The sequence below is a fragment of the Rattus norvegicus genome, chromosome 10, assembly GCF_021556685.1.
Source record: "Rattus norvegicus strain SHRSP/BbbUtx chromosome 10, alternate assembly SHRSP_T2T, whole genome shotgun sequence".
Taxonomy (NCBI): Eukaryota; Metazoa; Chordata; class Mammalia; order Rodentia; family Muridae; genus Rattus; species Rattus norvegicus.
This window is the reverse complement of record NC_141543.1, coordinates 69,122,689-69,146,174: the sequence shown is the minus strand read 5'-3', so window position 1 is coordinate 69,146,174 and position 23,486 is coordinate 69,122,689. Positions and strand designations below refer to the sequence as shown.

Sequence of the window (23,486 nt, the reverse complement as noted above, 5' to 3'; positions counted from 1 at the left end):
CGAGATTATCAAGAACCTGACTTCCGAAAAGCCTTCTAATGTCATTTCTAACATAGGTCAACTCTTCAGAACACCAGCTCTTCAAGGCTTAAAGACAGAACTGAGAACTGACAAAATGGTAACTTTTTAGCATGACTGACTACTATGCGATTAATTTTATTTTAGTGTTGAGATAGATCTCCCTATATGATCCAGAGGGTTAAAGTGATCCGTCCCTAATGCCTAATGCTTGGCCTCCCAAGTAGCCGAGACTATAGGCACAGGTCACCACGTCGAGCTTCTAGGATTTAAAAATCTGTTCCAATTTGAGCGACTTCAGACTCTGTATAGTAATGCCTCTGGTTCAAATCCTAACTGAACAACCTCTCATCCTCTCTTTGTGCCTTCCATGAAAAGGACAACAGTATCTACTTTACAGAGCGTTGTTAATGCACATAATAGTGTTTAGAATAGTGCCTGGCGGAAGCACACAGAAACTGCTGAGTTAGCTGCTTTTGTTATAAGGTCAGGCCACACAGAGCAGAGAGTCAATGATAGTTCCAATTCGCAGCTGTCTACTGTCACCCTACCTCACACTCTAGCCCAGTGGTGATCATTCACCACAAAGCCCTATCAATTCTAACTTTGTCCAGACCCTCAGATGAATCCCTTCTCTACCTGGAAGTGGGTCATAGCCTTTAGCAAACCCCTAGACCCCTACTTAATTCTGCAGCCCCGAGTCTTGGAAGGTTTCCTTATTGGAAAGGGCCTAAGTGCACATTCTTCTGAGATGGGAGAGAACTGGCCCACTCTGATCCCTGCTTGTCCTCTTGATTCCCTTTGAGCCTTGCACAAAATCTGTCTGAGGAGTTTCTCATCGTGCTGGAGCTGCAGTCCAGTGTCAGTCCCTGGAAGACCTGTTACCCCTCACCCCCTTTACAACTTCAGCTTTGGAGATCATCAGGTAGGAGCCTGAGCTGGGCATGGTGAACTGGGTAAAACCTTCCTCCACAAACTTGAAGCCCAGTAAAACCCAGATCTCACCTCACCACCACCACCACCACCACCACCACCACCACCACCACCACCACCACCGTCAGAGGGCTCTGAGATAGGATCAGCAAGAGATCACACACATGGAGGTAGACTTTGGTGTGTGCAGCAGACAGACAGACAGAATGGCGCATTGTGTTTTGCTCCCGTTTATTCACTATGTACTCAGAGCGTGAGTCTGGGCCAGGGTTCACATCCCGATCCCAAGAGAGAAGGTCAGCAAGCAGAGCCCAAGGACAAACTACACCATCAAGGGACACTGTAAGGACTGGTGGAGACAGGGGAAAGGTTCTGTTCTGACTTCTAAATAGTTTCTCCATCCTCAGACATGGACGGGCCTCTCTACCCTCCCATCCTGTGGTCTCCAGTGCAGCAATGTGAGGCATTGTGGGATGCGAGATGACTTGGTGCTGGATGAAGATATCTCTGTTCAGCACGGCTATTTGGCCCTGGCTGTGACTATAGGCAAAATGGGATGTGCATTGCTAGGCCAAGGGCTACAGGTCGTGTAAGCGTGCCTCAGTAGGCATGGTTGGCCACGTAGAGGGACTGTGCTGCTGCTCCACCATCTCCACTGCCTTCATATTTGCCCTGGGCTGCAAGCCCGTTCATCTGCAAAACGAAATGGGATTAGATGAGCAGACTGGGCCAGACCACAGATGTGGAATACTGCCCAGTCTCGGACCTCTGGTTGGTACACATAATCCCTCCCCAGTCATCACCTCTAGCTCCCTACCTCGGCCCGCTTGATAAACTCCTCAGTAGCAGCCCCAGCATTATCCCTTTGTCCTCTCCAGGCACTGAGTGCAGATGCCTGCAGGGCACGTCCGTAGGAGAAGGTGAGGGCCCAGGGCCGGGGAAGTGAGCATCGGTTGATGGCATTGAGGTTGAGTGATGCCTCCTCTTCACTCTGACCCCCAGACAGGAAAGTCACCCCTGGAGTAGAAGGAGAAGACAGACTGACTGATCATTCTCTGTTTTGTCCAGGATAAAGGATCCCAGTGTCACCGAAGAACCTGAAGTCAGACCTGAAGGGATAGGAGCAATTTAGTACCTGGGACAGCTGGGGGCACAGTTCGACGCAGGGCAGTGACAGTTGCCATGGCGATCTCTTCTGGGCTATATTTGATGGGACAGGCATGGCCAGGGGTCACCATGTTGGGCTTGAGGAGAGTCCCTTCCAGGTATACGTGATGATCACTCAAGGCCTTGTACACAGCAGCCAGGACCTGGGGAGCAAAGGAGGCTTATGTAGGGCTGAGACCACTGCCTACTGCACCGCGCTCCCCAACCAGGGGGAGGTGGGTACAGGAAACCAAGGGCTTCATACAGGCTTATTCTCTCAAGCCTGCTTTGGAATCAGCAAAGATCCTTAAGGGGGAGAGTGCCTGGATCTTAGCACGGCTGGGGTAGCAGCACCCCTGCTAGGCTGTCCCAGCCATGATTGAGCTCAGCTGCGGCCTTACCTTCTCTGTAACAAACTGGCAACGTTTGAGGTCATGGTCTCCATCAGGCAGGATCTCAGGCTCCACGATGGGCACGATACCATTCTGAAAGCAAGAGCAGGGTTAATTGGAGAGAGGATGGGAGAAAGCTATGAAAGCTCATCTCCACCAGGCCCTGGGGCACTCATCTAAGCACCCAAACCCCAGCACACACCTGCTGGCAGATGCTGGCATAGCGGGCCAGCACATTGGCATTCTCCAGTATGGCCAGTGCCGAGGGTGTGCGATCACTGATTTTCAGCACACAGCGCCATTTGGCAAAATCAGCACCGTCCTTCTTATACTGAGCACAGCGTTCCAAGAGTCCATCCAGCCCTGAAAACACAGTGCCAGCCTCACCACCCTGCCCCTATCTTGCCAGCATCAACATGTCCCACCCCTGTACCCACCCACCATGTACCTTGAGTGGTGGTTTCTCCATCAGTCCCAGCTAGAGGCACTACACCCTTGTCAACCTGCAGGGGCAATTAAGTAGAAGGGCTGGCCTGTCACCTCTCTTATATACATCAGTTTCCATACCTAGCCCCCAGGAATGGCCAGGGACTATGTACCTTGATGCCTACGAGAATGCCCTTCTCCTGGATGGTGCGGACAAAGGGGACACCATTGTCATCTTTCTGGTAGAGTGTCTCGTGGAAGAAGATGACCCCCCCAATGCACTTTTTCACACGGTCATCAGCACTGAACAGGACCTGGCGGTACAGTCGGCGATTCTCCTCAGTGTTCTCTACCCCAATTTGGCTCAGCCTTTTGGCCATGCTGCCTAGAAGCAAGCAAAGGGGAAACAGACTTGTTCTTCGGCTAGAGCTCCCTGGCAACCTCTCCTCAACCCTGACCCTGGGCTCCTACTTACCCACGGACTCATCTGCAGCCAGAATGCCCTTGCCTGGGGCCACAATCCTCAGAGCAATATCCGACAACTCCTTCTTCTGCTCAGCAGAAAGGGCTGGGTATGAGTGGGGCATGGTGACAGTTGTCTGGAACGGAGACAAGACATAAGCGCTAGACTCCAACTACCTTCTACTTCCTCTCCTAACCAAACAGGCTTCCCAGCAAGCAAGGCTGGGAGCAGAATAGCCTTTGGCTTGGGGCCTGGGCATCAAAGTGGTATCAATCTCTTTGACAGCTAACAGAGTTAGGGCCCTAGTTCCCACATCTCCTTTTGTTCCTGGTGGGCACCCTTCCCAGCTCCAGGAGAGATGCAGCATGGGGGATGGGAGGTGGCAGCCCTGAAGCCATAGGTCTTCCTGGAAACTGCTGCCAGGTCAAGATGCCAGCTCTTCTTTCACTGAATCTGGCCCCTTCCTGAGGTAAACAGAAAACCTGTTTGCTTTTTTCCTGCTTTCCCTTTCTTTTCTTCAAAAGGGTCCCTAAGTGGGGGTGGGGGGGAGATCACTTTTTCTGGAGATTTGTGAATGAGACAGTTAGGAGGCAGCATCTTTTCCCAAGTCTAGTGGAAGGCAGGGGACAAGTCAGAGAGGAGCAGTGGTACAGGTGACAGCCCCAGCTGTACTGAAAACCTGACAGTCTATGCTACTGCCTACTCCCCTACCTATGTTGGAGATCGACCCCAGGGGCTGCAAGTGTGGTAGGAAAGAGACTAGCAGTGTTAACAAACATGAGAGGACGGGAAAGGGACATCACCAGATCATCTCTAGTACCCAGAAGCATTCTGTCATATAAGAGGCACAGGAATAGGGAGGCTTGGTCCCCCACAACTCAGACTCCTAGTAGGGATCCAGAGGTGAGGAATTAAGGCTGAGTGAGTGGATTATGGGAAAGAGGGAGAGATGCAGGAAAAGCAGGAAGGAGACCTGGGAGAGATGAGCTAGATAGTGGTGTGATACAGGTTAACCAGTCCTGATGCTCTTCCTAGACCTGGGGACAAGCCTAGAAGGACCAGGAAGGGGCTGAGATTAAAATACCCTAGGTGGGATACACCGACCCCAGTGAAGTTCTGGAGGCAGAGGAAGACTTGGAAATGGAAAGGAGAGCGAGGGGGAAGGAGAGAAGCAGGGTTTTCCTGAGCCACAGAAAGCAGAGGAGCTAGGGTCCTAGGGAGCAGGGCAAGGACAGCAGGGGAAGACAAACGGGGACGGGGCATCTCCGCCTCACCCGGGACCTTACCTATACTCAGTCAGTCAGCGGCCGGAGCCACAGGCACAGCTCACTTTGGTCTGGTTAGCAACAGACAGTAGCTCAGTCCAAGCTGGAGTAAATAAGGCAGCAGCAGATGCCGCAGAGCTACGTGACTCCCTGGGGGCGTGACAGACACCTCCCATCCTGGTCCCGCCCTCTCCCCAGGACTGGTCTAGGGTAAGGCCACGCCTTCAGGGGTGGAGTAGTGAGGTGGAGTGACTTCTCTGCCAGGGTCCCCAAGGTTTGTAAAAGACGATGCCCCTCCCTCATCATGGAACCCTGCCACTAGAACCCTAGAGGAAAGAGATGGACTTGTGTTTGTCTCTACCATAATCAGTCTTTTGCTGTGAAAGGCAAATGCTTTCACATTATGCGGAATGTTGGGGATTAAGCCTGGTTTAGAGGAGAGACATCTAAACATCAGTAGATGGGAGGTAGGACAGAGGCCCACCTAACAGGCTGCCTGCCCCACTTCAAGGCATGGAATAATGGATTTGAGTTTCTATGCTCTGCCCCATATTTACCAGTGCCTGCCCCGGGGGGCGGGGGCGGGTGGGCCGAATGGGGAAAGTAAGTGAATGAAGTCTTTTCTGTTCCCCACAGGCAGTGATCCAGGGAACAGGCAGTCCATTGCCCTTTTTTGGGGGGGAGGGGAGAGTGGAAGCAAGAGAATCAAGCGAAGAAAAGCAGTCAGCCCTGGCTTTAGCTGCCGCAGGAAGTGAAGGCTGCCTAGGCTGGAGGGCTGATCTGCCTCCATGATTTCACCTGCCCACCCCTACTCCCAAAATTAGATTCAGTGGACTGGAAGGACTACATTAAATACACTTTATTTAAATAGCATAAAACATAGTCGGCTCCATGCCAATTGGTTTATTATTGGGATAAGGGATCCTGAAGGAAACCAGAGTGGAGTGGAATTATCTTCCAGGTTTTTTGCTGTGTTGTCCATGTCAGGTTAGTCCCAACCTCCTGGGATTAGGCGGTCCTCAGCTTCGGCCTCTGGAGCAGCTGGGACTACAGGTACACACCACTGCCTTCCAGTATCTTCTTTCTTAGCTCAGAAATTCTAGCAATCCTTGTAGCTCCTTGCAACTCTTCACTACCTCTGGGATAGACAACAGAGTCTGGGAAGAGACAGAAAACAGCTCTGACTCATAAGCCTAAAGCCATAGCCCCTGGGGTGGGATGCTGACGAAGAGAAGACAAAGCCACTGTAAGAAGTCGGCCCCGCTCCCAGCACAGGCTGAGATCCAGAGCTGCACTCCTCAGTATCTCCTGTGCCCAGGCCCCGCTGCCTCCCTCTCTTTTACCCCATAGATATGCTGAATTTTTTTTTTTTTTTTTTTGGTTCTTTTTTTCGGAGCTGGGGACCGAACCCAGGGCCTTGCGCTTCCTAGGTAAGTGCTCTACCACTGAGCTAAATCCCCAGCCCCGATATGCTGAATTTTTTACCTCATAGATATGCTGAATTGTGTCATCAAGTTTCTTTAACTCTGTGTCAGAGCGCCGAAGATTCTCCTCCAGGATGTGCCTCTAAAATGCAAACAGGCTTCATAAACCCTACACTTAAAAGAACACAGCTCGAGAGGTCAGAGGTAATGACAGGGTGTTTGATTGTGGTGGAAGGAAACAGAACATACATGGCTCAGATACTTGTCCATCAGCTGTTTCTTCTCATTTTTCACCTCCAGGAACATAGCCCTCAGTTTGTTCACCTATAAATATGTCCACATTAATAGGGGCACAGCCTGAGGTCCCCATTGTGTGCACAGATCCTTTGTTAGCTCTGAGTTACCTCCTGCGAGAGAAACACTTTTTCCTGGATCCAGTTAGTAGCCATCAGCTGACAGCTGGGATCTACCTGGCCTTCCAGGGCTTCCTGGAGCACTTTAGTCTCTGTCTCTGCCCGCCGAAGTAAACGTGTAAGCTGGGTCACCTCCTCCCTGAGGTTCTGGGAACAAGCAGAGGTAACCCAACAGCACTCATGGGTAATGGAGACAACCCAACAATGCTCAGGGGTTCTTTCTCTCCTTCCTCCATCAGGCAGGAGAAGCAGAGACACCACCACCACCACCACCACCATAACATCAAGAGGAACGAACGTACTATGAGCTGGCCACTCGTGTCTATCTGCCCCAGGATCTTTTCGTTCTGCTTCTGTATCACTTCCAGGAGTTCCTTCTCATTCTGAGAAGAAAGGACAGAAGCACTGAGGAAAGGCTTACTTCTTTTCAGCCCTTGCCAGAAGGCAGGACAGAATGCCTGAGCCATGCTCAGCCCTGGGGACTAGTTCATAGCAGTCCACTTCTTACTGAGGACCAAGCCCGGCATGGCACATCTCGGTTTCAGAACTCTGCTTCAGTTCTGGGCTTCTCTCCTGGGTCTGCTTGGAGAAGACAGGTCAACCCAGCACTAATTCTCAGATATGAAATGTCTGACCCCAAAAGGGCAAAACTAGGGCAGTGGTTGGAAACCCCCCACTACCTAGATTCCTAGAAAGGGGGTCCCAATGGGCCAGCAGAGCTGCCCCAGTTCTTCATCGCCCCACTTTAAGGTCCCTCCTTCACCTTGTGGCGCAAGCACAAGGCCTGGTTCAACTTCTCTATGTCTGCTTCCTTTGCCTTTTGGGCTTCCTGATGTTCTTCTTCTTGGGCCTGTAGTCTTGTGTGCAGTTCACAGCTGTGGGGAGGAGGATCTGGCATCATTCCTGTACTCTGCCCTTGGCACGAGGGCTGCTCTCATCACTCCCCATCAACACTGTACACGGCTCACATTTCCCTCTGCAGGACACCAACGGCTTCCTCTTTAGATTCTTGCAGCAGGGCACAGAGGCGTTGAAGCTCCTGTAACACAGCACTCATTTCTGCCAGGCTCTTCTCCAGGGCTGGGGTCTCTGAAAGACAGACAAAGTTCTAGACAGAGGCATAGCCCTTCTGCCTAGGACGGGATACACGACTACTGTTTCCACAACTTTATGTTTCCCACCCACAAGCTTTAACTATCCGGAACATTACAGATCCCAAAAGACAGGAATAAAATGAGCCCAAGTAGAATTGAGGTTTTTAGAGCAAAGCATTTCTGACTGCTTTTGTCTTTGCACATCACTACCAGGTCTTTGAGAAATGAGGGATGGTCCCTGGAGCCCATCCTAACCTGTAGGCCGAAAGGGAGCTGTTGAGGCTACGCGGGTGAAAGCACTCTTAACACTTCCAAGCAATGGCACAGGAGCTGGTTCTGGCACTAAAGCAAAATCAAGTCAGATATATTCAGCCACATATATTCAAGGCCATCCTGAACTACATGAGACCCTACTTCTTAAGTAGAAAACAAAAACAAAAAACCACCACCATAGAAAGGGGGTAGAGAGACACGTCTAGCAGTGTGCATCTGTACTGGCTGAGATCAACAGCAGGGTCACTTTCCCCTCCCTTAGATGCCACGGTCATTAACCTTCATCTACCACTGCTGTCGGGATCTGTTCTGAGACGCTGCTATCACTGGAAGGAGGGTGTTCCTGGGCTGGAGCACAGCCTGTGCTGGGCAGAATGATGTCTGATTCTGCCTAAGGACAAAGAAAGAAATAATAATCAGCTGTTCAGCTGTACTTTAGAATGATTTCTGAGCTCCCAATTGTCCTTCCAGGGTGAGCATCCATGCTCTACCTTACAGTTCTCTCTCCAGCTTCCTATGAATGCCCTTCCCCTGAACATGTTTATGTTTAAGTCTCATCCACTACAACAACAATAATTAAAAAAAAAAAAAGCCCTTAAATGTTTTAAGGAGTATTGTCCTTTCTCTTCTATTCAATGAGGAAGGAGGCAGGCAGGCAGGCAGGCAGGCCTGTAATTCTTACCTCATAGCCCAGGCCTTGGCAGCCAAAGCTCTTGTCAGCAGTACACCACTGACATCCTTACTTGCTTTTTCAAAGCATTCTTTTTAAAAAGTTAAAAGACCACTTTTATTAGTATTTTCTGTGTCTGTGCACATGAGTGAGGACAGATGCCCTGAGGCTGTAATGACAGTCAAATATGAGGCTGGGAACTGAACTCAAGTCCTCTGCAAGAACAGTATGTAGTATGTGCCCTTAAGCACTAAGCCCTCTTTGCAGGCCTGGCATCCTTCCTTTCAAATACAACGGGTTCTTTCCAGCTCTTACTTTCCTGTTTGATACTGATGACCAGGCACTCTGGGAAACTTTTCTTCTGGATCATGACTGTTCCTCACAGACAGGCCTTTGGGAAGTTTCTTTTCTTAACTCACAGGTCTTTCCTTAACTCTTGGACCTCACACACCTGTTTGGGGTTCAGTCCATTTCTCACCCTGTCTCCACCCTGAGCGCTTTGCTTCTAGAACTCTACAAAAACATTCACTTCAGACCATCATTTCCACATGAATGACTCTTCAATCCCTTTCATTCAACTGGACTTTTTCCCAGTCTCCGGGGCCCAAAGAAAAGACTTATAAAAAAAAAAAAAAAAGAATCACAGAATGTTCCACATTAAAAACTACTGTGCTTAAAGCTAAGTTTACCATTTTCACTGTTTCGCTCTCTCAAAAATCTGCTTCCAGTTCAGTATTTACTGTTCTAGATCGTAACAGGCAGCAAATTATAGCTTGCCAATGGCTTTTGCAATGTTTCAGGAAGACGCATTCCCTTCAGTGCTGACATGACAGTGGCTGTTCTTGAGCTGTATGGCAGGGCTAAGGGGCTGAGACAAAGCCATATGTCCCACAAAGCTGAGACAAGTCCACTATGAATGTGCCATTCTCTGAAAAGCACGCCAGGCTATCCTAGATGCCAGTGCCACTTTCCAATGGTCTTACGACCATCAGTCGCTAAGATACTTCTATGTCCTAATTTTCTTCTTTTGATGTGTATCTATGTGGTGGTGTGCACCTATGTATGTGTGTACATACATACTGCACACACACTCATATGCACACATACCTAAAGCAGAATCTTTTTCTTGTTATTATTTGAGGATTTCTTCATGCAGCCCTCCCCTCGCTTCCCTGGAACTCACTTTGTAGACAAGGCTGGACTTACACTCAGAGATCCACATGCCTCTGCTCCCAAGTACTGGTATTAAAGATGTGGGCCCCTACTTGGCTTGATGACAGGAATCTGAATCGTTCTTCTACCCTATTCTTTGAGGCAGGGTAAGAGTTCACAAATATGGCTAGCTAGTCTTGCTAGCCAGCACATAAGTGGGTTCTGGTGAGCCACGCTCCCATCCTCTTGCTTGCATGACAAACATTTTATCCACTGAGCCATCTCTCCAACCCCAAATCCTAAGTATCGGCTGGGCTCATTCCATCCATCCCTTTCTCTGTAACCCTCCTACTCCTAGCATTACTAGTTCAAATCTTCAAAACGTGGCCCATCCATTTCTTCAGACTTTTTCTACTCTATATACAAGACCTTGCTTGTTCTCGCTCTAATCAGATCTCAACTAAGTCTTGCTGAATTAGATACTATAAAAAAAAAGTACACATAACTTTTTGTATAGAATTTTCATGTTACTTCTGTCTGGTGGGCTTTCCTATGTGCCTACCATTCCCTACAAACTTCTAAACCTCAATTGCCAGGGCTAGCCACTTGCTTTGCAAAGACATCCTAATTCTCAAAGACAAAAATGGCCCTCCTTTTAACTTCCCACGGTAGTCCATGGAGATAAATCACAGTGACAATTTTACAACTGTCTTCCCTGCAGTTTCCGTATGGCAGGGCTCTGAGCATTGTCTGTGTTCAGCCCCCATTGGAGAAGAGGATCTTGGTTGTACCTCGATTTGTTGAATAAACTAAATAAATATAATAATTCTAAATGCTGAATAACAACAACTTATTGTCGTTATGTATGTAGTGGAGAAGCCAAAAAAAAGCTAGGCTAACTTTCTTTCTTTAAATACCAATACCCAAAGGAAATTAATACAAGTGTCTAAGAAAAAGCAAGTATCAGGAGCATAGAAAGAAACCATGAAGTCCATGTGACCTCAGGCATTCTCCTGTAAGGTGAACTTTCTTTTTTTTTTTTCCCCCCCGGAGCTGAGGACCGAACCACTGACCTAAATCCCCAACCCCAACTTTCTTTTTTTTAATAGAAAAGAAGAAAGGATTTCTATTGAAAACAGAAGAGATTAGATATGGAAACATCTGGAGGCCAGGTGAGAATGGAAATGAGATATATATCATGACTGGGAGGCAGAGGGTCTAAGTGACAGGTTAAAGAAGTTCTTCAAGGTAACTTAAATCATTGACAGTCACAGAATGAAGCAAGCATAAGAAGTTGGCTAGAGGGGCTGGAGAGATGGTTCAGTGGTTAAGAGCACAGACTACTCTTCCAGAGGTCCTGAGTTGAAATCCTAGCAACCACATGGTGGCTCACAACCATCTGTAATGGGATCCGATGCCCTCTTCCCTCTTCTGGTGTCTCCGAAGATAACTACAGTGTACTTATAATAAATTTAAAAAAAAAATCTTAAAAAAAAAAAAAAGAAGTTGGCTAGAGAGGCTGGAGAGAGTGGAGAGGCTGGAGAGGCTGAGGAGGCTGGGGAGAGTGGAGAGGCTGGAGAGGCTGAGGAAGCTGGGGAGGCTGGAGAGACTGGAGAGAGTGGAGAGGCTGGGGAGGCTGGAGAGACTGGAGAGAGTGGAGAGGCTGGAGAGGCTGGGGAGGCTGGGGAGGCTGGAGAGAGTGGAGAGGCTGGAGAGGCTGGAGAGGCTGGAGAGGCCGAGGAGGCTGGGGAGAGTGGAGAGGCTGGAGAGGCTGGGGAGGTTGGAGAGGCTGGGGAGAGTGGAGAGGCTGGAGAGGCTGAGGAAGCTGGGGAGAGTGGAGAGAGTGGAGAGGCTGGAGAGGCTGGGGAGGCTGGAGAGACTGGAGAGGCTGGAGAGGCTGGGGAGGCTGGAGAGACTGGAGAGGCTGGAGAGAGTGGAGAGGCTGGAGAGGCTGGGGAGAGTGGAGAGGCTGGAGATGCTGAGGAAGCTGGGGAGGCTGGAAAGACTGGAGAGAGTGGAGAGGCTGGGGAGGCTGGGGAGGCTGGAGAGAGTGGAGAGGCTGGAGAGGTTGGAGAGAGTGGAGATGTAGCTCAGCTTCCTGCTCTCCCAGAGGATCCTAGATCATTCAGTTCCTAGCACCCATATGAACATTACAATAGCCAGTAACTGCAGTTCCAGGGGATCCATCGCCCTCTTCTGGCCTCCCTGAGCACCTGTACACATTAGCATACACTCACCTAGACTCACACACATAACCACATAAATAGGTAACAAAATCTTAAAAAAGAAAAGTCTATTCTATATAAGAAAAGATGCAATTGGGGGACTGGGGAATAGAAATAAGAGTCAGTGATAAGAGTGCTTGCCTAGTATATTTGAGGTTGAGTTCAATTCTCAACTAAAATGAAAAAGAAAGAAAAACCCTAATGATATGGGAAGGAAGGGGTTGGGGATTTAGCTCAGTGGTAGAGCGCTTGCCTAGCAAGCGCAAGGCCCTGGGTTCGGTCCCCAGCTCCGAAAAAAAAAAAAAAAAAAAGATATGGGAAGGAAACCAAGTGTCCTCCTACCTTGTTCTCCTCTAGTTTAGCCTCTAAGAAGAGGGTGAGACTCTGTAGCTGCTCCGCCAATAGACACAGCTCTTTAGAATGCTGGTGCGTCTTCTCCAGCGCTTGTTGCTCATGCTTTGCTTCGGTGCTGGCCAGCTCTGCCCTGAATGCAGGACCCCAAAGGTGAGCAAAGATCAGGGACTTACTCTGAACACTTCTCCCCAGAGAGAGACTCTGGCTTCTGGAAGGGTTGATGGAAAAAGCACTGTGGGGAGCAGGGGCAGCACTCTTACCTCAGGCTCTCCACGGTGTCCTTGAGGGTCTCACACTGCAGGCTGCGCTCCCGCAGAACTTCTAGTGTGGCTTTCAACTGACTCTCGATCTGGCCCAGCTCCAGGTGAGCAACTTGACTCTCTTCATCTACAAACTGGAAAGATGGGAGAAGGAAGGAAAGACAGGGAGAAATGAAGGAAGGAAGGAAGAAGGAAAAAAGGAAAGAGGGAGGGAGGAAGGGAAGGAGGGAGAGAGGGAAGGAGGAAGGAAGGAAGGGAACTTTAAACCCTGGGGCAGAGGCTTTCTCCAGTCCAGTCTCAAACTTCACCTCAACCCCAACAGGCAAGAGTCAGTCCTGAGGCGGACCCCTACTCCCACCGCAGCCTACTCCAAGCTGAGCTGCTTACCTCCATGGTCTCCCTCAGGTCCTGTACCTCCTTAGCCAACACAGCCTTCTGCTGCAGCAGTTCTGCTTGTCTGTGTTTCAGTTCCGTTTCTTCCTTTTGCCACCTGCCAAAGCCCATCTCTTAGATCCCACTCAGACCTTTATGCTGGGTCTCCATTGCCCCAATAACCTAATGGAACTCACTGAGCAGCCTGTTCCTTGTTGCTCTGGGTAAGTTGACACAGCAGTTCATCCTTCATGGCCAAGTCTTGGACACAATGGGAATGCTGACTCTGTAGTTCCTTTAGTTCGTTCTCTGTGCTAGCCAGAGTCTGCAGCTGAGCCGAGAGATCTAGATCAAAAGTATCCTAATGACATCATGGTGGTCACTAAGCCAGGACTCAAAATACACACACACACGCACACACACTTTTGTCCCAAATCAAGTGTTTCATAGCACCTCCTTATTCTCCTGCTACACAGCAAGCAGGCCAACAGTCTATACCCCCGCACACATGCACACACCTGCAGTAAGGCGACTATTTTCCAACTTCAGTTGTTCTATTTGGCCTTTACAGTCCTCTAAATGGGCAGAGACTTGTTCCACTTCCTTCACAACCTAGAAAAGAGAGTTTCCTCCCTGCAGTTCCTCCAGAGTCAAGAACCCCAGGACTCATTGCAGCTTTTCCTGTGGATAACAGAGCAAACCTCCAGAACAGCAACACTGCAGAAAATTAAGTTGATCCCCAGGAACAAGTAGAGACAAGACAAATCACCAAAGGGAAGATGCTGAGATCAAAGGAAATAACTGGGCTCCCATAATCTTACAGCTAAGCAAACTGAGAGAAAGCAGACCTAAGCAGCCCCCCACTCCAAGTTACCTGATCCTTTTCCTCAATTGCAGCATCACGTTCCTGAAGGGCTTGCCGGCTCTTGGCTGTGAGTTTCTTGGTGAGTTCTCGAGACCGACTCAGCAAAGCTGCCCATGTCCCATACTACCAAAGTAACTGGGTCAGTAGAGCATACTCAAGGACAACAGACTGCCTCTGAGGGAGTGGTAGCGATGTCCCTAAATACTCACATTCTGTTGGACTGATGTCCAGTCCTGCTGCAAGGCAGAAGTCAGACTCACTGTGTGCTGAGCCAGCTCTTCTTGCTCTGTGTGAAGCCCTATCTGGAAGGAAGAGGTTAAGGAGGCAGCTAAGTGGGAGTATGTGACCATCTTTTCAGAGTCATCATGGGCCCCAAGAACAAAAATGCCCTCAACCTAGCAGTTGAGCTGGGAGTGTGGCACATACTTTTAATCCCAGTGCTCATAAGGCAAAGATAACAGATCTCTATGAGTTCAATGCCAGCCTGGTCTACATAGCAACTTAGATATATATAGTGAGATCCTATGTCAGAAAAGGAAAACACATTTACCAGTTGGGTCTGTGCCTCCTGTAGAAGGCCTCTGAATTCCTGCACAGATGTGATACCCTGTTCCAGTTGGCTGATGCGCTGGCTAGCGTGTGCACGGAAAGCCTCCAGTACTGCCTCTGCCTGTTTACGGAAAAGGTTGCAAGGACGCAGTGTGCACCAGAAGAAATGGCACAGAGGCTATAACCATAGCCATCTCAGTAGTTCTTGCTTCCCAGGGCACCCTGAGTCCCTCCTATAGAACCTTAAAGTGGAGTTCTTTTACAGCCACAGACAGTTGCCGGCCATCTTACCGCATCCTTGCCTTTAAGGGCCATTTCCTCCCTGTGCCGTGCCTCCTCCCATTCTGTTTTGAGGCTCTGGAGCTTTGCCCTCAATTTCTTCAGTACACGAGAACAGGAGGAAACCAGGGTCTCTGCACGCTGAGACTACAAGAGAAGGAGATGCTGTGGCTTGTGCCTTCCTCCTGACCCCCAATCACACTTTTCGATGCTTACCTCCTGACTCACTGTCACTCTGTCATCTTGCACATGTGTCAGGGACAGGTGAAGCAAGGACATCAGGTCTCTAGAGACTAGCCCCCATGAATGCTGTAGAGGGAAAGGCAGCAAGGCTAGACCATGTACTCAGGAAAGGAAATGAAGGGAAAAGTCACTGACCGATGGGGCATCCTGATCCAGGACAAACCAGGATACTGCACTTCTTATCTTTGTAAGGTCCCCGACAGCATTTCAAGTTCAAGCAATCCTTACTATGACATTCCTGGCTTGCAGTAGAGCCTGTCGAATCTCCTTGCTGTCCTGAAGATGTTTAGGTGTCTTAGTGACCTAGCCAAAAAAAAAAAAAACAAAACTTTTTAGATAGATAACATACAGCAGCAGCCTCTAATGCACCTTCATGCCAATGAGCTACAAGAACCATTCCTATGAGATGGAAAAGTTCGCTCACAACCAGATGAAGTCCTGGATACATAGTAAAGTGCTGGCCTTGTAAACATGAGGACCCATGTGTGTTTGGCTACTCGGAACCCATGTAAACAGCTGGGTTCAGGGCTGAAGAGATGGCTCAGTGGTTGGCAGCACTGGTTGCCTTCCACAAGACACAAATTCAGTCCCTTGGACCTAGCACTGAAGTCAGGTGGCTCACAACGCCCTGTAACTCCAGCTCCAGGTGATCAAATGCTCTCTTCTGGCCTCTGCAGCCACCTGTATACATATGGTGTACTGTACACACACTCAATTGGGGGAGGGGAGGGGGATAGGGTTTCTCTGTGTAGCCCTGGCTGTCCTGGAATTTGCTTTGTAAACTAGGCTGGCCTTGAACTCAGATCTGCCTGCCTCTGCCTTCCAAGTGCTGGGATTAAAGACTTAAAAAATAAAAAGTTAGATGCAGCCAGGCATGGTGACGGGACACTACTTTAATCCTCTTCTGGCCTCCATAGGCACACAAGTGATATGCTCATAGACATATACAGGCAAAACCCATAACATTCATTAAATGCATGAATGAATAAATAAATAAATCATTACACCATTACAAGCTTGTGCACACCATGTCAGCTTTTTAACCCATCTCCTGGGAATCAAACTTAGGTCTTCAAGCCTGCTCGCCAAGCACTTTACCAACTGATTCTAACTCCCACCTCCTTCCCTGCCCCTATCCCATCCATCTTCCCTGCTTGCAGTGCTAGAATATGAACTTAGGGCTTCATCCATACTAGGCCCCTAACCACTGAGCGATCTCCAACCCATTTCTAACTTTAGCATTTTAGCTATTTGACTTCATTACGGCAGATAAAAATTTTAGTGAAAAGAAGCTAGACCCAGTAGCATATCCTATAATCCTAACCCTAGGGAGGCTGAGGCAGCATGGTCATGAGTTTGACACCACTTGGTTACAAAGCAACACTGTGTTCAAAAGAGTAACTTCCTTTTCTTTTCTTTCTTTTTTTTTTCTTTTTTGTTTGTTTGTTTGTTTGTTTTGAAACAGGGTTTTCCCGTGTAGATCAGGCTGTCCTGGAACTCTCTCTATAGCCCAGGCTGGCCCCTGCCTCCAATAGGAAGCTTTCACTGCTGCAGGTTACTGCAAGGGTAGCAGTGCTGAGCAGTGGCAGTCACATCATCCTCAGGGTTCCTATGGCAGTGTGTGCAAAGGCACTGAGTACCGCACAAGTTCTGGACAGGGCCACACACACTGCTCAGAGCTGGGCAGTCAGGCAGATGATGAGATTAATGTGAAGAGGCAGCCACGAGACAAGGACACGCATGGTGATGGCAAATGGCTGAAGGAATGTCATTTCCTTTCTCTGGTTCTGCTTCAGTGGCCTCCCAAAGGACCTGGCAGCTTCAGAGAAAAAGGGTAAAAGGAAGAGCTGGGGACATGAAATTAGGCCAAGGACAGGAAAAAAAAGATACAAAGAAGTTTCAAGAGAGAGAGAAACTGGTCAGCTAGAGAAACAAGGAACCCATGGTTTCCAGATGCAAGGGGAAGGTAAAATTACATTGGTAGTGTTTGCAAGTAAAGAGAGGGTTTGGGGCACTGCTCCTTCCAACAGTCACCACAGTCGTTACAGCGACATGCTGAGACTGTCCATCCACTGTTCTTTCCCCAACACTGCTCTCTTTCTTCCTGTGCCTGTGATGCCACAGCGTGAGACCTCTACAACAGTGTTCTTTATCACTATTCTACAACTACAAATAACGAAATAAAAGACAGGCTCTTATCTAGTTCAGGCTGCTGGCCCTTAGCTCATATGTAGCTGAGGTAGGCCTTGAACTCCTCATCTTCCTACTCCTGCCAAGTACTGAGATTACAGGCCCTGCTAGAACACTGGTCCTAAAATTACTTTCCACAAGTTTGACTTCCAGCACCTACATCAGATGCCCCCAACCAACTGTGACTGCTGGTCCAGGGAGTCTGACGCCTCCAAAGGCACTTGTACATGAAAAATAAATCTTAAGGGAAAACAACAAATACATACTAAAATAAATATTTTCCTCTCATACCTCTTATGTAGGATTTTTTGTTCTTGTTTTTTTGCTGGCTAATTGTTTTCTATACCTTTATTATATGTGTCACTGTTGGCACAGGCACAAGTCAGAGGACAACTTGCAGTATTCTTCTCCTCCCACCACGTGCATTCTAGGGACCAAAGTCAAGGCATCAGGCTTGGTTGTGAGCATCATTACCCAACAACCTTTTTCCGGCTTTTAAAAAAAAGGTTTATTTCTATGATTTTTACTTATGTGTATATGTGTGGGTGAGTGCCTCAGGAGGCCAGTGGTACAGAATCTCCATGGAACTAGACTGATAGGTAGTTTTGAGGAGTACCCAGTGTGGATGTGGGGAACTAACTTACTCTTAACCTTTGAGCCATCTCTCCAGCCCCCTTCTCTCTTTTGAGATAGTCTCCTCCTGAAGTTCAGGCTGGCGTTAAACTCATGAAACAGACCAGGCTGGTCTCAAACTTGTGTCTAATCTTGCTCTGCCTCTTGAATGCTTAGATTGTTGATCATCTTGACAGGCTAATACATCTTTTTTTTTTTTTCCCCTTTTTTTCGGAGCTGGGGACCGAACCCAGGGCCTTCTGCTTGCTAGGCAAGTGCTCTACCACTGAGCTAAATCCCCAACCCCTAATACATCTTTTTAAACTTCTCAATTTGTTGTTGTTGTTTGAGACAAGGTCTCTGTTTAGTCCTAATCTGTCAGAAGCCATGTAGAAAATGCTCTAGCAAGTGAGTTAGGTGGAGATGGCCCACCATTTTGCATGGCTGTGATAGGGTGTGCTCTGAGAGGCATGGGCCCCAGACTTCACCCCCAGAAATGCTTCTTCCTGCTGATGTGCCTTTCCTGCCATCATTAAATAGCCTAATGATTCTGGGGCATCAGTCAAGGAATTGTACAAATATCCTGCAGATCAATATAAAAACTGCAAATAAGAATTCTGTGTCACAGGCTCTTAAATTGTACTAGGAAGAAAAAATAGGCTTGAAGGAAATAATGATCAAAGAAAAACATTCGTTCTAGGTTAGGCCCAAGGATGAGGCCACATGTGTGCACCATGATAAAGCGAGGCCATATGAAGCTGTTGCTTTGAACTTATAATGAGCTTATAGGATGAAACACTGCTCTGAACTTACTATAAACTTCCTGCTATAACTCCCTTTTGTATAACATTTTATTGTTGAGATATTTTTATAAAGAATTTTAGTCTAAGAAGCTATAAGAAGGCAGGAGTGGGGGAGACTGGAGTGATGACTTAGAACACTGACTGCTCTTCCAGAGGTCCTGAGTTCCTCTTCTGGAGTGTCTGAAGACAGTGACAGTGTAGTGTACTCACACACATTAAATAAATAAATAAATTTTTTTATTTAATGTGTGCGAGTACAAAGTCACTGTCTTCAGACACACCAGAAAAGGGCGTCTGATCTCATTACAGATGGTTGTGAGCCACTACGTGGTTGGTTGCTGGGAATTGAACTCAGGACCTCTGGAAGAGGGATCAGTGCTCTTAACCGCTGAGCCATCTCTCCAGTCCAAAGATTTTCTTTATCCTTGACTGGCTTGTAAATTTTGGGATGGGGCCAGGCAGTGGTGGTACACACCATTAACCCCAGCAGTCACTGGAGGGAGGGGCAGGTGAATCTCTGTGAGTCTGAGGCCAGCCTAGTCTACAGAGTGAGTTTCTTTTTTTTTTTTTTTTTTTTTTTGGTTCTTTTTTTCGGAGCTGGGGACCGAACCCAGGGCCTTGCGCTTCCTAGGTAAGCGCTCTACCACTGAGCTAAATCCCCAGCCCCGCAGAGTGAGTTTCAGGACAGCCAATGATACACAGAAAAACCCTGTCTTGAAAAACCAAAAATAAATAATTAGAACTGGAAGTATACGTAAGCTCTTCCTTAGTCAAGAGGCACTGGGAACTGAGGATGGAGAAAGAGGACAGTCTGGATATACTCAGTTCAGTAAGTGCCAAGGTTTAAGATGTGTCCAGATCTCCGCCTTTTTTTTTTTTTTTTTTTTTCTGAAATGGTCTCTCTGTGTAGCCCTGGCTGTCCTGAAACTTACTCTGTAGATCAGGCTGGCCTCAGGAATCCACCTGCCTCTGTCTCCTGAGTGCTGGAATTAAAGGTGTGTATAACCACTGCCCAGCAATCTTTAGCTTTTAAAAAACAAAAACAAAAAACAGACAGGCTAGCCTCAAACTCTCCAGTCCCGACTGGCCTTGAGCTTGAGGTCATCTGACGTCCTGGGGTGGCATACACCGCCATCGCTGGCTCACGTTCTCAGCTTTTATAGATACTCTACGACTGAGCCTGTAGGTAAGGCATATCTTTTCCGGCTGGCAGAGGGTCCCCTGGGACCCTCCGAGTTCTGTGAAAAGCTTCTCACCACAGCTGCAGAGCTGTCGGTCTGTGTGCTGCTGTCTTGAGCTTGCCGGCTCGGGACAGTCAGCTGACTCTTCCAGGCTTGCAGCTGGTGAGAAAGAACTTCCAGCAAGACAAGGGCGTTCAACAGGTTCTCTTCCAAGTCGTGCCGGGACAAGGCTGCCAGATCTGGAGGACGGCAGCTAGCACAGGAAAAGAAGAAAAGATGACAGGGAGGGGTTAAGATTCGAGTGGCAGGTGCAGAATATGAGAGCTCCAGAGGCGCAAGCTTGGAGAGGACACTTACCCCAAGAGGAGGCGCTCTGTCTCTGAAGTACTGTCCTTGGTGCCTACTTCCAGTGGCACTGGAGGAGTAAAGGAAGTTCCCACAGAATAAGTGGAGTGGGGTGTATTGCCAACGGCAGCATCCTGAAGCACAGATTTTGAAAAGGGTAAACTCTGGCGGAGACTTTGTAGCATGACTGACGTGTTCACACCTTTTTCTAGCCAGGCCAATGGGGACATCCAAGTCTCTGACTCCAAGTCAGGAATCCTACTGGCATCTTCTGCTGTTGGGCCTGGAGCCTCCTGGGGTCCCATTTCTACTAGACTTGATGACAGGTATAAGGATGAGACGTCTTCTGCATTTACAGCAAGTGCCTGATCTCCCAATCCAGCCTCCTCAGGGAGTGCGAGAAAACTCTTTTCCACTTCCTGTATAACTCTGTTCTCTGCAGTTTCCTCCCCAGGATCGACATGATCGACAGAGAAATCTTTGGTCAAGACAGTTGAGGGAGAGAGACAAGCCACAGTGAAATCCAAGACATTTTCAGAAGGAACTGAGCCCGCAGGTGCAGCTTCAGTGTTACTGTCTCTTAATGGAGGGTCCTGAGAGATGGGTTGCTCAGGCCTGATAGCAACAGTTTCTGGTAAGCTGTCTTCCACACAAGGTGCCGCCTCCTTTTCCACCAGGTCTTCTAGCCCCAAAGATTCTTTTAGAGAGCTTTTATTTCTCTCTGCTGTGGTATCTAAGTGAGCCTGGAGCATCAGGTCTTGCTGCTGCCCTAAGGAAAAGGGTAAAAGAACCATGGTCTTAACTATACCGTCATCTATTGGTTCTGCCACAAAATCATCCATTGCTTCCACTGCCTTCTCCAGTGTGTTGAAAGGAGAGCTGCTTTCAGGAGTTAGATCTGATTCACGCTGACAAGCTTCTATGTACTCTGAAGGATGGCTGAACTGTTCTGAAAGGAAGTTGTTCTCAGTATTGTCAAAATCCACTGGAGATGTGTTCTCAGTATTGACAAAATCCACTGGAGATGAGTTCTCTGCATTAACAAAATTCACTGGAGATGAGCTGTTGCGCCTTTCCTGCCAAAAGAAACAAAATAGTTGACAAAGGCAGTCCAATTCAGCCCTCAACATATAACAGGGGGTACATTGCAAAATCCAAACTCAGAAAAAACAGTCTTATTATCTCTTCTTTTTTTTTTTTTTTTTTGGTTCTTTTTTTTTCGGAGCTGGGGACCGAACCCAGGGCCTTGCGCTTCCTAGGCAAGCGCTCTACCACTAAGCTAAATTCCCAACCCCTTTATTATCTCTTCTGAAGGAAGAAGTTAACTACCAGTAGGAAAAGGAAGATAGGAAAGCACTTTGGCTCCTACGCATCCCATCCATATAGGAAGGAGGTGCAGCCCACAGTATAAACAGACTAAGCAAATCTATTATGCCAATGGTAGACTTAGCTTGAAAATGACCTGGCCATGCCCTCTTCTAATTTTTTTTTTTTCTTTTTTTCGGAGCTGGGGACCGAACCCTGGGCCTTGCGGTTGCTAGGCGCTCTACCACTGAGCCAAATCCCCAACCCCCCTCTTCTAATTTCAACCAACGTCTCAAGAGACATGGTAGGAGAGACCCAATAGAGAATGGGGGATGTTTTCAAGTACTGTCAGAATCTAGAGTTACACAAGGGTAACTCAGGGATTGCTCAGGGATGCCAGCTGGGAGTGGCACATACTTTAATCCCAGCACTCGGCAGAGGCAGGGGCAGAGGGGCAGAGGGGCAGAGGGGCAGAGGGGCAGAGGGGCAGAGGGGCAGAGAGGCAGAGAGGCAGAGAGAGAGGCAGAGAGGCAGAGAGGCAGAGAGGCAGAGAGGCAGAGAGGCAGAGGCAGAGGCAGCTCTGAGTTCGAGGCCAGCCTGGCCTACAGAGTGAGTTTCAGAGTAACCAAGTAACCCTGTCTCAAAAAAACAAAACCAACCAAACAAACAAAAATATTGATTTACTAAAGACAGAATAGATAAAGTTAATGAAATAGGATGGGGGTATAGTTTAGTTGTATAGTATCTGTCTAGCAAGCACAAACATCTACGTTCAATAAAATAAAATAAAATAACAAAATCATGGTCAAAGAAATAAAAAGCAAGCTTTCATATTTTGAAAGAATGGTAGGTTTCATGGTTCTCCTTACAAGAAGAGGAAATAGTAGCAATTTCTTCAGGACAATTTCCCAAGTAGTTCTACAAAATGTCTTTAAAGAACCCAGGGGGTTGGGGCTGGGGATTTAGCTCAGTGGTAGAGCGCTTACCTAGGAAGCGCAAGGCCCTGGGTTCGGTCCCCAGCTCTGAAAAAAAGAACCAAAAAAAAAAAAAAAAAAAAAAGAACCCAGGGGGTCAAACTCCTTTCTTGACAAATTTAACAAAAGCAATTTGTACTTTCTCTCAAGTCCTTCTCTTTGTACTATTTCTCCTAAGTCCTTTGACAAGTAATAAAAAACATTTTTAAAAAACTTAAGTCTAAAAGTAGAAAAGAAGCTGGGTGGTGACAGTGGTGGCTTGCACCTTCGATCTCAGCACTGGAGAGGCAGAGGCAAGCAGATCTCTGAGTTTTAGGCCAGCCAGGTCGACAGAGTGAATTCCAGGACAGCCACAAAGAAATCCTGTCTCCAAAAACCAAAACCACAACAACCGAAAACCTTCTAACTTAAAAAGTACAGATTAATGTAAGCAACTCGGCAAGGTTTAAAGTATTGGATTACAGGAAAATTCTAACGACCCCATAGGATATATGGACACGGTCTCACTCTTGGAGACAGATCTCTCCATAAATGTGGCAGTGTAAGTATTTCTCAGGAATTTGGTAAAGGTCAAAAACTAGATAGGGGGCAAAGAAAACAGCAAAAACCGAACCCAAGCTAAATAGAGATATGGGTTCTCAGTGGATTCGTTTTAACCACCCCAGGGCACCTCTCTGTTGGCCTGAATAGCTGTAAATGGATGTCACGGAAGTAGAAGACTTCATTATCGTTATTAATTATGTTCCAGCCTTGGCCCTCTGTTCCTCTGAGCATCTGAGCCTGGGCAAACAGCCCAGTTGTGAAGCTAAAATCTCACCTTCAGATCCAGCCTGCGCAGGTATGGGGTCAGCGAGGAGAACATAGGACCTTTCCCTGAATCAGCGAGGGCCTCGGGCTGTAGTTTAAGCTCTCGGAGAGGAGTTCTCATAGCTGGTTTCCCCTGAGAAAGAAAGCGAGTGTGAGGAAACCTGGGCTCAGCCTCTGAGAGTGTTTTCCCACGACCCGCTAGGCCGCGGGGTCAACACTGCCTCTCGCTACCCCAGTTCGTTGGGAGCCAGACTTCACCGGCCTCGGCACCGCCCGCACCCCGCCCAGGTAGCGCCCTGTCCGCGAAAATTCTCTCCTCACCGATTGGGGCGAAGGCGACAAGCCGAGATTCAGTGTTTTCACCCTCCACATCTTTAATTAGACCACTTATCTGACCAAGTCGAAAACGCCACATTCACCCGCCGCCTCTATTTGAACCCAATACGCGTTTCC

General features: G+C 48.1%; 2 protein-coding genes across 2 annotated transcripts; both read right to left on the bottom strand.

The window, feature by feature from the left end:
- Positions 1-1,167: 1,167 nt before the first annotated feature.
- Positions 1,168-4,757, bottom strand: Aldoc (aldolase, fructose-bisphosphate C). The gene is made up of 9 exons (NM_012497.1): positions 4,665-4,757; positions 3,391-3,514; positions 3,089-3,300; positions 2,938-2,992; positions 2,692-2,852; positions 2,499-2,582; positions 2,087-2,261; positions 1,769-1,968; positions 1,168-1,644 (listed from the first exon to the last, which is right to left on the bottom strand). The coding sequence occupies exons 2-9, from the start codon at positions 3,500-3,502 to the stop codon at positions 1,552-1,554; spliced, it is 1,092 nt and encodes a 363-aa protein (NP_036629.1). The 5' UTR covers positions 3,503-3,514; positions 4,665-4,757; the 3' UTR covers positions 1,168-1,551.
- A 730-nt stretch (positions 4,758-5,487) lies between these two features.
- On the bottom strand, positions 5,488-23,463 carry Spag5 (sperm associated antigen 5). Its single transcript, NM_001044224.1, is given in 24 exon segments — positions 5,488-5,800; positions 6,129-6,209; positions 6,317-6,391; positions 6,472-6,627; positions 6,783-6,863; positions 7,244-7,355; positions 7,449-7,569; positions 7,830-7,916; positions 8,127-8,238; positions 12,237-12,378; positions 12,509-12,642; positions 12,896-12,998; positions 13,078-13,225; positions 13,399-13,492; positions 13,755-13,868; positions 13,955-14,047; positions 14,296-14,415; positions 14,586-14,720; positions 14,790-14,882; positions 15,045-15,119; positions 19,678-19,855; positions 19,960-21,023; positions 23,044-23,166; positions 23,355-23,463. Coding segments are annotated over 24 exon segments (3,564 nt in total). The 5' UTR covers positions 23,406-23,463; the 3' UTR covers positions 5,488-5,728.
- Positions 23,464-23,486: the final 23 nt, after the last annotated feature.

What these genes read in the sequence shown, in the direction of transcription:
- Aldoc (NM_012497.1), bottom strand. Translation starts at nt 3,502, where the DNA reads ATGCCCCACTCATACCCAGCCCTTTCTGCTGAGCAGAAGAAGGAGTTG. An exon ending in GGCTGCAGATGAGTCCGTGG is followed by an intron (nt 3,301 to 3,390) that starts GTAAGTAGGAGC and finishes GCTTGCTTCTAG; the next exon opens with GCAGCATGGCCAAAAGGCTG. An exon ending in AGTTTATCAAGCGGGCCGAG is followed by an intron (nt 1,645 to 1,768) that starts GTAGGGAGCTAG and finishes TTCGTTTTGCAG; the next exon opens with ATGAACGGGCTTGCAGCCCA.